General features: G+C 32.9%; 1 protein-coding gene across 1 annotated transcript; it reads left to right on the top strand.

The window, feature by feature from the left end:
• The first annotated feature begins 3,314 nt into the window (after positions 1-3,314).
• On the top strand, positions 3,315-10,166 carry LOC134241954 (transmembrane protein 214-B-like). The gene is made up of 16 exons (XM_062723962.1): positions 3,315-3,531; positions 3,992-4,212; positions 4,624-4,777; positions 5,018-5,149; positions 5,516-5,598; positions 5,797-5,902; positions 6,129-6,210; positions 6,346-6,484; positions 6,604-6,705; positions 7,005-7,096; positions 7,590-7,755; positions 7,990-8,107; positions 8,217-8,313; positions 8,438-8,606; positions 8,818-8,969; positions 9,682-10,166. Exons 1-16 carry the CDS (start codon positions 3,405-3,407, stop codon positions 9,803-9,805), a joined length of 2,064 nt encoding a protein of 687 aa, XP_062579946.1. The 5' UTR covers positions 3,315-3,404; the 3' UTR covers positions 9,806-10,166.
• The last annotated feature ends 1,560 nt before the right edge of the window (positions 10,167-11,726 follow it).

The following is an 11,726-nucleotide window of genomic DNA, read 5'->3' as shown; positions in this document are numbered from 1 at the left end:
TTGTAAATTCTAGTTAGCTGTATCTAAAGTTCTGTTTCTAATACTCTTAGTCACTACAGGAGCAGAGTTTTTAGTGTGGTTGTTGTTTTATTTTTTGGTGTAATTGGTGTTTTAATCTTAGTTTCAATAGTGTGGTTGTTGTTATTTTTTACATTTTTTAAAATCAGTTTTTGTTAACAAGAAACTTTTTCATGCATTAGTTGGTAGCCAGGTTTGAGCTTATATTTTTGGATGTGGGTCATATACTCAAAACAAGCAATGTGTAAGATTTGAATGAACATGATATTTTGCACTTTTTTTTCTTGATGTAGCAATTTACACAGAACTCAAGTAGAAATCTTTTTTTTTTGTATCCTTTTTCTGTTCTTGTACATGTACATGTACCACAAACATTTTTACTTCAATGGGTGGGCAGTATTTTTTTAACCATCCTTGTTTTTGATTAAGAAATATCTTAACACTTAGGAATGTTATTTAATCACAGATAAATCAAAAGCATGTAAATTGTGCTATGGTAAGTATAAATATAAAAGAAATCATAATTGCAATAATGACTTTGTACATGTTTGGGTAAAAAAAAAACAAACCCAAAATGTGCCTATTAATTTATTTTAGATAGCTGACGAACAGCCAGTTTTGATATCCTATTATTTTTAATTCTGAGCTTGAACTTACTAAAATTAATATATTTAATTTCTTATTTTTTATGATATTGTGGCATTGTTTTTACTGCATGCCAACCAATGTATTCTTTGTAAAAAACATAAGATCTTTTATGTTCATGGAAATCCATTCACAGTGTGTAATAAGCTTGATCTACTTGTCAGATAAACCCATGCAGTAGTAGGGTAGCCATTTTATTCCATATATTAACTCTTCAGAACACTCGCCCTCTCCTACAGTTTGGGTCTAATTTCAATAGAATTCAATACACAAGTTAGAATTCTGAAAAATGGGATTTGATTGCTTTTTGAATGCTAATGCAGTAGTAACTAAAAGTAGAATTTCCTTTAAATCTCTACTGATCCTCCTAAAGTTTTAATCTGATTTTAATGAATCTGGGCTTTTAATATGTACATGAAGTGACTAAACCAAAGATCATAACTCTTTTTATTGATGTTTCCATAGTTTCAAGCCCAAGTACTTCTTTTCCATTGTCACAAGTACAAACCAGACCAGTACTCTGAGAGCCTCTTCAGCTGTAGGCCTGACTAGCTCACTGGTCTGAAAAAAAGGAAATCAGGTTGTTCATCCCAGAATTTTAGACTAGTGACCAGATCTGCATTATGTCATGAACGAATATCCTAAAAATTAAAAAAAAGATACTAGTATTTTAAAATTGGGTGAATGTAAGTGTGAAAATTTACTTTTATTTTGTGACACCTTTTCTATGCATTTTATACAGATTTCAGGTAAATCAAAATTACAAAAAAATCTTTTTCATTGTTTAAATGTTGATTTTCTTAAATGGAATCCCATATCAAAGTAAAATGTTTGCAGCAATATTGCTGCTATATTGGGGTAACATTGTAGCAACACATTTTTGTCACCAGAAACAAGATTTTTAGATTAGTAAAATATTTCACAACTAGCTACAACAATTTCTGATAAGATTGTGGCAATAGTGCCAGAAAAAATTATACGCAACATCTAGGTTTAAAAAAATCCCATCAGGCATTTGTTGAGCATGCTCAGTCATTTACTTCCTCTGTTTAAATATATGTCAATCAATTAAAGTATAATATTATATAAAGAGTTTCACTATATTCAACTTGTATTTATTTATAAGGCAGTGATATTAAATATGTTAAACCATGACTATTTATTTGGATGTACCAGTAATACATATCATATTTATTATACATGTAATACTATTTTCTCCACATTTATAAAACACACTAAAGAGGATTGTATTTTGATATGTGTATTTGTTTATTAAAAACAATAAAATAATATTTATATCTGTTTCTCTGTTCTATATTGACTCATTTACCAATATGAATACTATATCATAGATTTGAAAAGGGGGCAATAATTATATATTCATCAATCTAAGGTCAAGTACATGTCTGTTACCTATAAAGGACATGGGTGAACTTAGCGTGCAAAAAACCCACAAGCTTCAGATATATAAAAATCATATTCAAATTGTTAATTTAGTATTTAGAGTAAAGTTCTCATCTTTGATTTTTGTAAAATCATGATAAACAAAAAGTTTTGGGGAAAATTTTCCGTTAATATTTATTCTTTTATCAAGAAAAATAATGTGGTATCCATTGGGTTCGAACCCTGGCAATAAAAATCCTGAGTTGCATTCTCTATTGAGACTAGCACGCTAACCACTACGCTACACAAGTCCTGATGAAGTGTGGCATTTAAATCATGTTTGTGATATGACCATTGACTTAAGGGACTTCAATGACTCGTTTTGTCCTCTTTCGTGTGTGTATCATATTTCATAAGCAAATAACTTCATTTTTCATGAGATTTGTGCAAGTTGTAGACATTTTACATAAAGTATGCTTTAATGTTAGATGAAATATTAAGGAAAATTTTGATAAAATTGAGATTAAATTTTTCACCTTTATGTTTGTTGCACTATGGGCTTATCTCTCATAATGTTCACCCATCTCCTTACCATAGGCATCAGAATGGGGGAGGGGGCTTAGTCACCTCTCCCCCTTCCACTTTTTTTTTTGCAAAGATGATATGTGCATAGCAAATGGGGACTTGCCTTTTTTGTATTTAATGCCCCTTTCAATTAGCCCCCCCCCCCTCCTTCAATTTGCTTCCAACACCTATGATTACATTAAGTTCCAATGCTCTTACAACATTGAACATAATGTTTATTTGAACTGGAAAAGCCCTTGAAGTCAGCTTTGTAAAAATCAAATAGCTTATTTAAACTTTGGTGTATTTTAAAAATTTTTGGTGAAGGTATATATACTGAGAAAGATTATGAATATATATCTATATGCCCCAAAAATTCTATAACAGGATCATTCTCATAATTGAAGTAGTGAAGATTTTTTCCTAAGATTTGGTGAGCTAGGTGTATATATATGAATGAATTAAATCCGTCATGGGGATTTAATGCGAAAGATGAAAGGTAGATCTACTTTCACCAAATGAATGGAGATTTTTTTAAAGAACAGGATCAATTTAAGATGTGCATAATATTTATTATCATACAACGGAGTATAAACATAGAATAAACACATACTGTATCATTTAGCGAAGGATAATGACTGAAGAATCTGAGAATATTGTATAAAGAATATACGAAAAAAAAAATCTTCCGGAAAAAAGGTTGCCGTTGAGTCCGGTTTCAACATTAGAAAAACTTGTAGTTGCAACACGTAAGTTCAACAAGCCGGCTCTTACATCTCACAACTGTGGTAATAATGGCCAGTACTGCTTCACCACACTGGGAAGTTGTTGGAAAGGGTAAGAAGAGCAAGATCCCCACCCCTGTCAGCCGCGGGGAGAGGAAAAAGATCGCGGAGGGGATGCCGAAAGCGGACAACCACGGTAGGAATCAACAAGTGTCAACGTCACCATTATTGTTTGAACATCTGTATTTGATCATGTTATGCAATCGAAATCAGATGTTAGAGAATACATATTTATAATTATTTTATTGTATACTCAGTTCAAAATAACTAATTTATTACATAAAGTTGTTATTTGAACAAGTTGCACGTGTGTTTGAAGTCTTGACCATGTTTACACTGTAGCAGCTAGCAAGTGTGTGTCCAAGATGCTCATGCATTTACCATGTTTAGTAAAAACAGCTTTTTCAATACATTCAACTCAAGCAAATGATTTTTATAGGCGGTACATAAACATGATTTAATTTAGACCTTAAATTGAATTACTTTCCTCAACATGCCATTTTTTTTTTAATTTAATTTTAAATTTTTTTTGAAAACCCATATTTTATACAAACACAGAGTTCATTTCATAAGTTGACTTTTATAAACTTTCATAGTTGCACCTTTGAAAGAGTCAAGCACCCTGTTCAATGTGTTTCTGGAGAAGGAGAGGAAACAACAGCAGGCCAATGTACAAACTAAAGCAGAGGCAAAAGATACAAGTAAAGCCAATGGATTTGCCAATGCTGGAAAAAAGACTGTTCAGCCAAAGAAAAAAGTGCAGAAGTCAGAACCAGAGAAAAAGAAGCCAGCTGACTTCTTGGCAGCAGTGGCTGAGGTAATTTTAATAATAAATAACACTGACAATTTAATTGACATGATTAATCTCTTCATGTACTTTGAATATTTAATGACATTGATTGAATTAATTTATGTGATTTTTTTTCCCTAGTGTGTGTTATATCTCTTTTTATTTACAATTATTATTTGAAAAGAAATATTAAAGAATATAGGAAAGTTAATTACTCCATTTTGAATGAAAAAATAAAAATTGGATAAGAACATGACTTAAAACAAAATGTTTGGTTGCCATCTCCCAACCACTGAATGAAAATAACCTGTCTTTAAACTTTTTTAACATTCTGGAAAAAATTATATTTTTTCTGTAAAATAGAAAAAGAAAATTCAGCGTTAATGTTGAAATTTTCTGGCCTACTGACTCCATCTTATTTAATACTTTTACTTGAAGATAAAGAAGGATGATTTGGAAGCTGCCTTAACAATTACAAAATCCAGTTTTCCTGGGAATATTGAGGTCTGGTTGAAAGATTTGGCTTCATTGTTGAGCATCAAACTTGAACAATGTCCTGAACCCGACCCTGTGATGAAGAATAAGCCTAGAGGTAGGTACAGTGTGAGCCATGGAATATAATCTTGGAACAGTGAGGTTAAATCAATCCTCGTCAAATTATAAAGACTCCAAAACCTAGTGTGACATCAGTTTAAGTGGAACAATACAGTATTATGCATGTATTTCATTTCCTATGGAACTTTTTTTTTCAATTGAAGATTTGAAAGTTAAAGACTTCTTTTCTTATATTTTGATGTTCCAGAGCATTACTATTTTTTTTTATTAATTTTAGATTATCCCTTGTGTCATCTCAGTAACAAATGTCAGGATGTGATTAAATCTGTGATAAGAGAGGCCTCAGCTGAGACTCTGGAGCACCTGTTGTATCACAGTATAACTACCATGCTGTCAGAAATGAACAAAGGTAATAATTCATATTACTGTAGAACATATGCATGTACATCAGGGACTCAACCCCAAAATGCTCTTTCAGTTAAAAATCCTCTCCCCCCATTCGCATATATAACTTCTCAATACTGGTAGTTCAGGGAAAATGACACAATCTGTATGGCATAATTATATCTTATATAGTTTGTTTCATGATGCAAAGGGTGCAAAGGTCACATTTTTTTTTTTGTTAGAACTAACTGAATATGGTTATTTTGTTTTGATTGGAATGTTAAAACCAAACTTCCCTCTAGCTCTGAGAAATCTTCTTTTAGTGTTAATTTATTAAATTAAGATAATATAAATACAGGAAATAATCTGTATTAATATATTTTGTTGACAGGAAACTCTAGCTATGGATACAGGATTTTTATCCAGTTGTTGGTATATACAAAGCCAAACATTGCACTGACCAAGACACAGCAGGTATTTCTGTTTATCTGGAATCTTTTATATTCATTCTACTGTGAATGGCGTTAGATTTTGATTTTTCGTGAATTTTATACATTTAGAGCCAATATTTCTAAGAGTAAAATTTTAATTTAATCATTTACCTATATTGATTCCATAGTACTGACATTCAAAATTGTTGATGTAAAAGGGTTTTCTATTTTTTAATTTCAGTACCTAGAATTGCTGACCACTCATCAGAACAAACTACCCAGATGTCTGTCCATTCTGTGGTGTCTGGGAGTGTGTGGTAACAAGGACTTCAGGAGTGGACTCAGAGGTAGGGATTCCCCCACCCCCCTCTTCTTTATGATCAACAACCCAGAACTTGGATAAAGATAGAAAGAAATGTTTTTAAACATTTATCAACCATATAAAAAGGAGAATTTTTTACACCAGGAAGTTATCTTGGTCGGTTCTCTTGGAAAAGTTGAAGCCAATGAAAGAGTTGCATAATAGAAATTTTTAAGTGCCATACTCATGACTGAATCCGGTTTATTTTTCAGTTTGGATGGAGGTTATGATGCCGATGTTGAAGGTTAGACCTGTGGCCCCTTACTGTGTGGACTATCTGGAGGAACTCTTCCAGTAAGAAAATATAAGTCCTAAAAAATAGCAATGAATGGTTTGACAGATGTGTATATATAGATTACTGAGGCCCGACACCAATAGGGATTTTGATGTGATAATGGGGTATAAAAAGAGAAATTTGTTTGGTTTTAGGACCCATACAGACATGAAGAAGCTGTCAGGGGAAATGTCACTGAAGGAGTACTTCTTTCTGGTAGACATGATCTTCAGTGACCAGAATCTGCCCAAAGATCTCGCTAAGAAGCTGCAGACTCTCTACCCAAAACTCAAGGTAAGGCTACTGGAAATTCCTTTTTTTCAAGGAAGAGAAGTTGTTCATAAATGGCTCTTCTCTATAAGTATGCTTTTACTTCTTCTGTGTTAATTTAACCAAAACATTTTGTTTTTCAGAAAATAGCCCTGACCAATGATAAATCACATGGTTTGAGGCAGGTTTTCCCATCCTACCTGACCAGAGTCACACCAGGAAGTAGCAGGACCATGAAATCAGAGGTCTGACTTCAGAGAGAGAGAGAGGGGATCATACTCATATCTATCTGATTGATACTCTACTGATATAAAATTTTTCACTCAGAATAATTTTGTTGTCAATTCTTTGACTAAGTATACATTTATTTTACTCACTCTTACAAGCTTTGAAGCATCTTTATGAGATAAAACTAAGATTAATATGTGCCTCACACTAGTTTTTTTTTTTCCATTTTAAGAAAGCACATTTTCAATAAAAGCTGAAGAAATTCTTTCATTCTCACAAATAAGTATTAAAAATATATTGAAACTTTTCCTTCCAGATCCTGCCAAGTTTGGTAGACTGCCTTGTGTCTGATAAACAATGCTTTGCTGTGTGGTGTCAGATGTACACAAAACACCTTCCACAGTCTAGGTAAGAGGATTTAAAGGGATAAAAGGTAACCTTGTGAAAATCAAGCAATAATATGAACAGATAATATTAAGTATCAGTTTATATGTACCTTTAAAAAAATAATGGCTCTCTTTATAATAAAAAAAAAATCAACATTTTAGAATTGTAATATAATTTTTCTTTAATTTAAGAAACTGTAAAATCACATATTTTCTAGGGGTCCAATTCTCTTGGTTTTAGGAATATATATTGATTCATTGGGATTTGATTTCATAGTTTAAGATTTGTTCAGCAGTAGTGTATGTGAAAAACTGCATTTTGTATTGAACTTGGGTCTCTTCATACCTTGAAAACCATGAAAATTAAGCCTACCTAAAAATCTGTGCTTTCACAGTATTTTAAGAAGAAAAAAAGTGGTTAATAAATTCAGAACAGTTTTAGAGCACAATGCTTTCTACATATTTTTAAATACCTGTTGAATACTGGTATTGAGAATACCTGTTGTGTTCTTTAGTGTCCTGTTGAATTACCTGGCACAGAACTGGGATAAGGCTGGCTCTAAAATGGACAAGAAGCTGTTCCAGAACACCCTGAGGTCCTTCTCTATCACAAATGAGGAACTGGCGACCCAGGGCAGAAACAGCAGTGAGGGGTATCAGGAGTGTGTCTCTGTGTGTAAGGTACAGACAAGTGGAGAATATATAATGTAGAAGTTTCTGTATAAATTGATGTCCGAATTTCACAGAATGATTACATTTTACAGATCATCTTACTTCAAAATTTTGATACCTTATATTATGAATATGAAATGGTTTCATTAGTTCTAAAAATGCACTGAAAAATAAATCAAATTGATATTTTGTGAAAGAATCTCTTCTCGAAAAATAAATGCAATGAATCTTTATTTTGTGTAGGAATTGCTTCAGAAGATGGAGCAGACACACTTCCCATGGTTCTGGGTTGTTTTCCTGTTGATTGGCACACTGTCTGCAATAGTGGCTTATGACATTTACTCTAGCAAGACTTTAAGAGGTATGTGACCTATTCCTGCTAAATAAATGCATGTAACTTTTGATCTTCCACATTTTTATTTTTATGAACATACTTGATTCAATAAGATGAATATGTGGATTAATTTTAGCTTCTAGAACTGTGAGGTTCCTAGAGGATTATGGGATATTAGCTTTCACAGAACAAGTGTGGAGCAAGCTGTCTCATTACACAATGATGACATTTAGGTAATTTGATTCTCATATCAAATTTTTATGCAGGAATATTTATTTTTTGGCTTATTTTTTCCTAGATACCATTATTAATTGTAAGTCAGAAATTAAAGTTCTGCTACATTATTGGTTCTTGCAGCTGGCTGAAAGTGAATGTTCCTTTGTTTGCTGAGAAAGCTGTCAACACCATCTCACCCTATGTTGCTGTTGGGTGGTCAAAGGTCAAATTTGGGGCTTTCTATGTTTGGGAAGTTAGCACCCCTCAACGGGATTGGCTGTACATCAAACTACTTCAATTAACTGAACAGGTAAATACTAACAAAAAATGGAACAAGGCTTCATGATAACTTTTACATTTTGAGATCCGGCATTTTCTTGTATACGACAGTTTAAAATAACTCACAAACCAGTGATTAAAATTGATTTTCTTTGATCAACTTGCTGTGTTTGCTTTTAGTAATGCTGCAGATTGTGATTAGAGATAAAACATGAATGAGGTTGATATTTGATTTGTTACAGGTTTACTCCTTGTCACCTCAGCTCTGGTCAGATCTCAGTCATCACCTCTCATCATCCTGGGATTTTTTACGGGATAAAACATATCTTTTATGGACCAGTGCGGTCCAACTCTTTTTCACATCTTATAAATGGGTTGAAAAAGAGGTTTTATTGTAAGTATGACATTGACTTTCTGATTATGAGTACAGTCAAGCCTTGTTAGTTGGGACACTTGTGTTCCCAAGCAAATTGTCCAAATAAATGAAATATCTTGATTACTACAAGTACTGCAGACTTTATGAACATACTGTATAGGGGAAAAATAACTCGCGGTGTTAATATTTGCTATATTCACGGTGTTAATGAATCCGTGAATTCAAGAAACAGTGAATAAGTTTTCAATAGGTATAGATAAGGGAGGAAACTTTTAAAATATACCAAATCCGCGAATTCAAGAAACCGTGATTGTGTCAAAGAAGAGAAAAACGTGAAAATTACAACCCGTGAAATTAATCCCCTGTACAGTAAATGGTTTTCCACAATTTTTGTGAAGCCACCTGATTAAGTAGACTGCACTTTTAAGGGCAACGTCAGTCTGATTATAACCAGCCCCCTTCTTTCACACTTCACTGACGAGTGAAAGGAGAAGTTAGCTGGTTTCAATCAGACTGGAGGAATATAGTAGTCACTAAGGGTTAAATAGTAATCACTTGGTCATTATGCCCATACATTTCTTTACAACAGTAGAAATTTTGAGTCAGGTGTGCCTTATTCAGAAGTACTTATATGGTGCAGTTTATTTAATAGGTTGTTTTGTTTTTGTTGTCATTTTGGACTGCAAATGCATGAATTTTGGACATTTATTTTTTTAATTTAATTTTTCAGAGGTCAGTATACCCCAGCAGTTTTGCAGCAAGTCTTTCGGACTATAATTTCCTTTGTTCAGGATTCAGCAGTTTTTGTTACACAGTGGTGTTCTAATACATTCTTAGTCTCACAAGGGAAATAACTTGTCTCTGGAAATTGCCTCTGGAATCTCAGGATGTAAAGACAAAACAGTGCAACGTTAACATCCATAAGCGAAAGTGAATTTTATATGAAACAGAGATTTTTATAGTACAAGTATCTACTTAGGCAGGAGCTTTATACAGTTGAAAACTTTGAATTTGGTTGTAATTCATAACCCACCTCTAAGTTATTATATGTACAAGTCTCCTTAAATCATGTCGAAATGCAAAAAAATGTCTCACACTTTGTTGTTAAAATATTTTATATGACAGTATCCTGTTAAAAAAGTTGATGTTATTCATAGCCAAATATATTATATAATCTGCCAAAGAAATTTAAAATGATTAATATAAGAATAAAATTGTTCTTTTACATATAGATTTATTTTTGATTTTTATTATGCCTCCTTCAAAGTAGAGAGGGCATATTGCTTTGCTGCTGTCAGCCTGTCCACAATCGGTTTCTGTTCATTTTCTTGGCAGAAGTTGAAATAAAATTTGGTCTACAGATTTATCATAAGAATATCTAGGTCAAGTAGTGTTTTGGGTCCAATCGAGCCATTTCTGACAGAGTTATGCACCTTAGACATAGGAAATTCCAATTATTTCCACTTTCCATTCAATTTCTTTGCAGATATTGTACCTATTGAAAAGAAATTCCATATACAGATTTCTCATAAAATATCTAGGCCAACGCTTTTTTTTGGTATGATCAAGCCATTTTTTGACAGAGTTAAATCCCTTTGACCTAAAAAAAAAATTCCAATTATTTGGGGGAGGGGGCATAAGTGTTTTTCAAACATCTCGTTTTATTTGTGAATGCACAGAAACTAGATCTTTTCAAACTGATGTACACTTCAACTTTTGTTCTTGTTCAAATTTGTATGTATATCTAGAGACAGTATTGACACACTAGTGTGGCCCTTTGACAGTTAATGATATAACTGGAGATCTGATGTTTTCTAAGAGTAATATCCCTGGGTAGTCTACATACATGGAAAAAATTAATCCCCCATCAACAGGTTGAGACCGCTACCTTATATGGAAGGCAATTTTTAACACGTGATGATGTCTTGATCACACCCAATCAAGTGAATGAGTCCCAAAGCATGATAGTCGACAGCATGTTACAATTCAATGGTGACATGGTTTTTCGTCCATTTACTGTACAATATTTAACTAGTCACTGGAAAACTTTAGAACTTCTTTATCAATTTATAAGATTGAAATTGAAAATTAGACTTGCCCCATGCTCACATTTAATATTGGGAGTTGTTTTAGATGATTAATAGCTGCTTTCAATACTGTACAAAGGCTTTGACATTTGCATGTACATAAAACACTTTCTAATAATATTGAGGGGTTATAATAAATAACTGCACACCTCCTGCTGTCTAAAACCAAGGACCTATATACTACCTGCTATAACAATGTACACATACATCATGTGAAAAAAATTCAATGTTTTATCGACACAATAGTACCTACATCTCTTTGAACAATGGTTTAGGCCGATGTATTATAAGTTGACATAAATGTCATAATATGTGAGCATAGAAATGAAAGAATATACATCATTTTAAATATTTCTTTCACAAATCTAAAAAAGGAATTGTAAATAAGTTTCCAAGGGACAATTGAAGTTGCCCTTTATTATCAACACATCTGGGTACTTGTAGTAGCCCACAATGCATTGCGGCTCATTCAGCAGTAGGTAAAGTAAACAGATACCGGTAGCTAATTTACATGCAAATTTATGCTGATGTCAGAAAATCTAGTGGTCTCAACCTGTTTAAAGTTTCTTGTCAAAAATACACAAAGATGATGGAGCAAACCTTGCATTTCTTGAATGTAGTGCTTATCTTTACTCATAAGTACAATATAGCAGAGTTAAAGGGTCTTTGTTGAAAATTCTAGGCACAC

The sequence above is a fragment of the Saccostrea cucullata genome, unplaced genomic scaffold, assembly GCF_032062105.1.
Source record: "Saccostrea cucullata isolate Sc308-1 unplaced genomic scaffold, CSIRO_AGI_Scuc_v1 ctg438, whole genome shotgun sequence".
Taxonomy (NCBI): Eukaryota; Metazoa; Mollusca; class Bivalvia; order Ostreida; family Ostreidae; genus Saccostrea; species Saccostrea cuccullata.
Note: the sequence above shows the minus strand (reverse complement) of the source record. Positions and strands in the feature narration are given on the sequence as shown.

Coding starts and splice junctions, on each gene's coding strand:
- LOC134241954 (XM_062723962.1), top strand. CDS start 3,405: ATGGCCAGTACTGCTTCACCACACTGGGAAGTTGTTGGAAAGGGTAAG. Junction 6,485..6,603: donor CTCTCTACCCAAAACTCAAG/GTAAGGCTACTG, acceptor TTTGTTTTTCAG/AAAATAGCCCTGACCAATGA. Junction 8,970..9,681: donor GTTGAAAAAGAGGTTTTATT/GTAAGTATGACA, acceptor TTAATTTTTCAG/AGGTCAGTATACCCCAGCAG.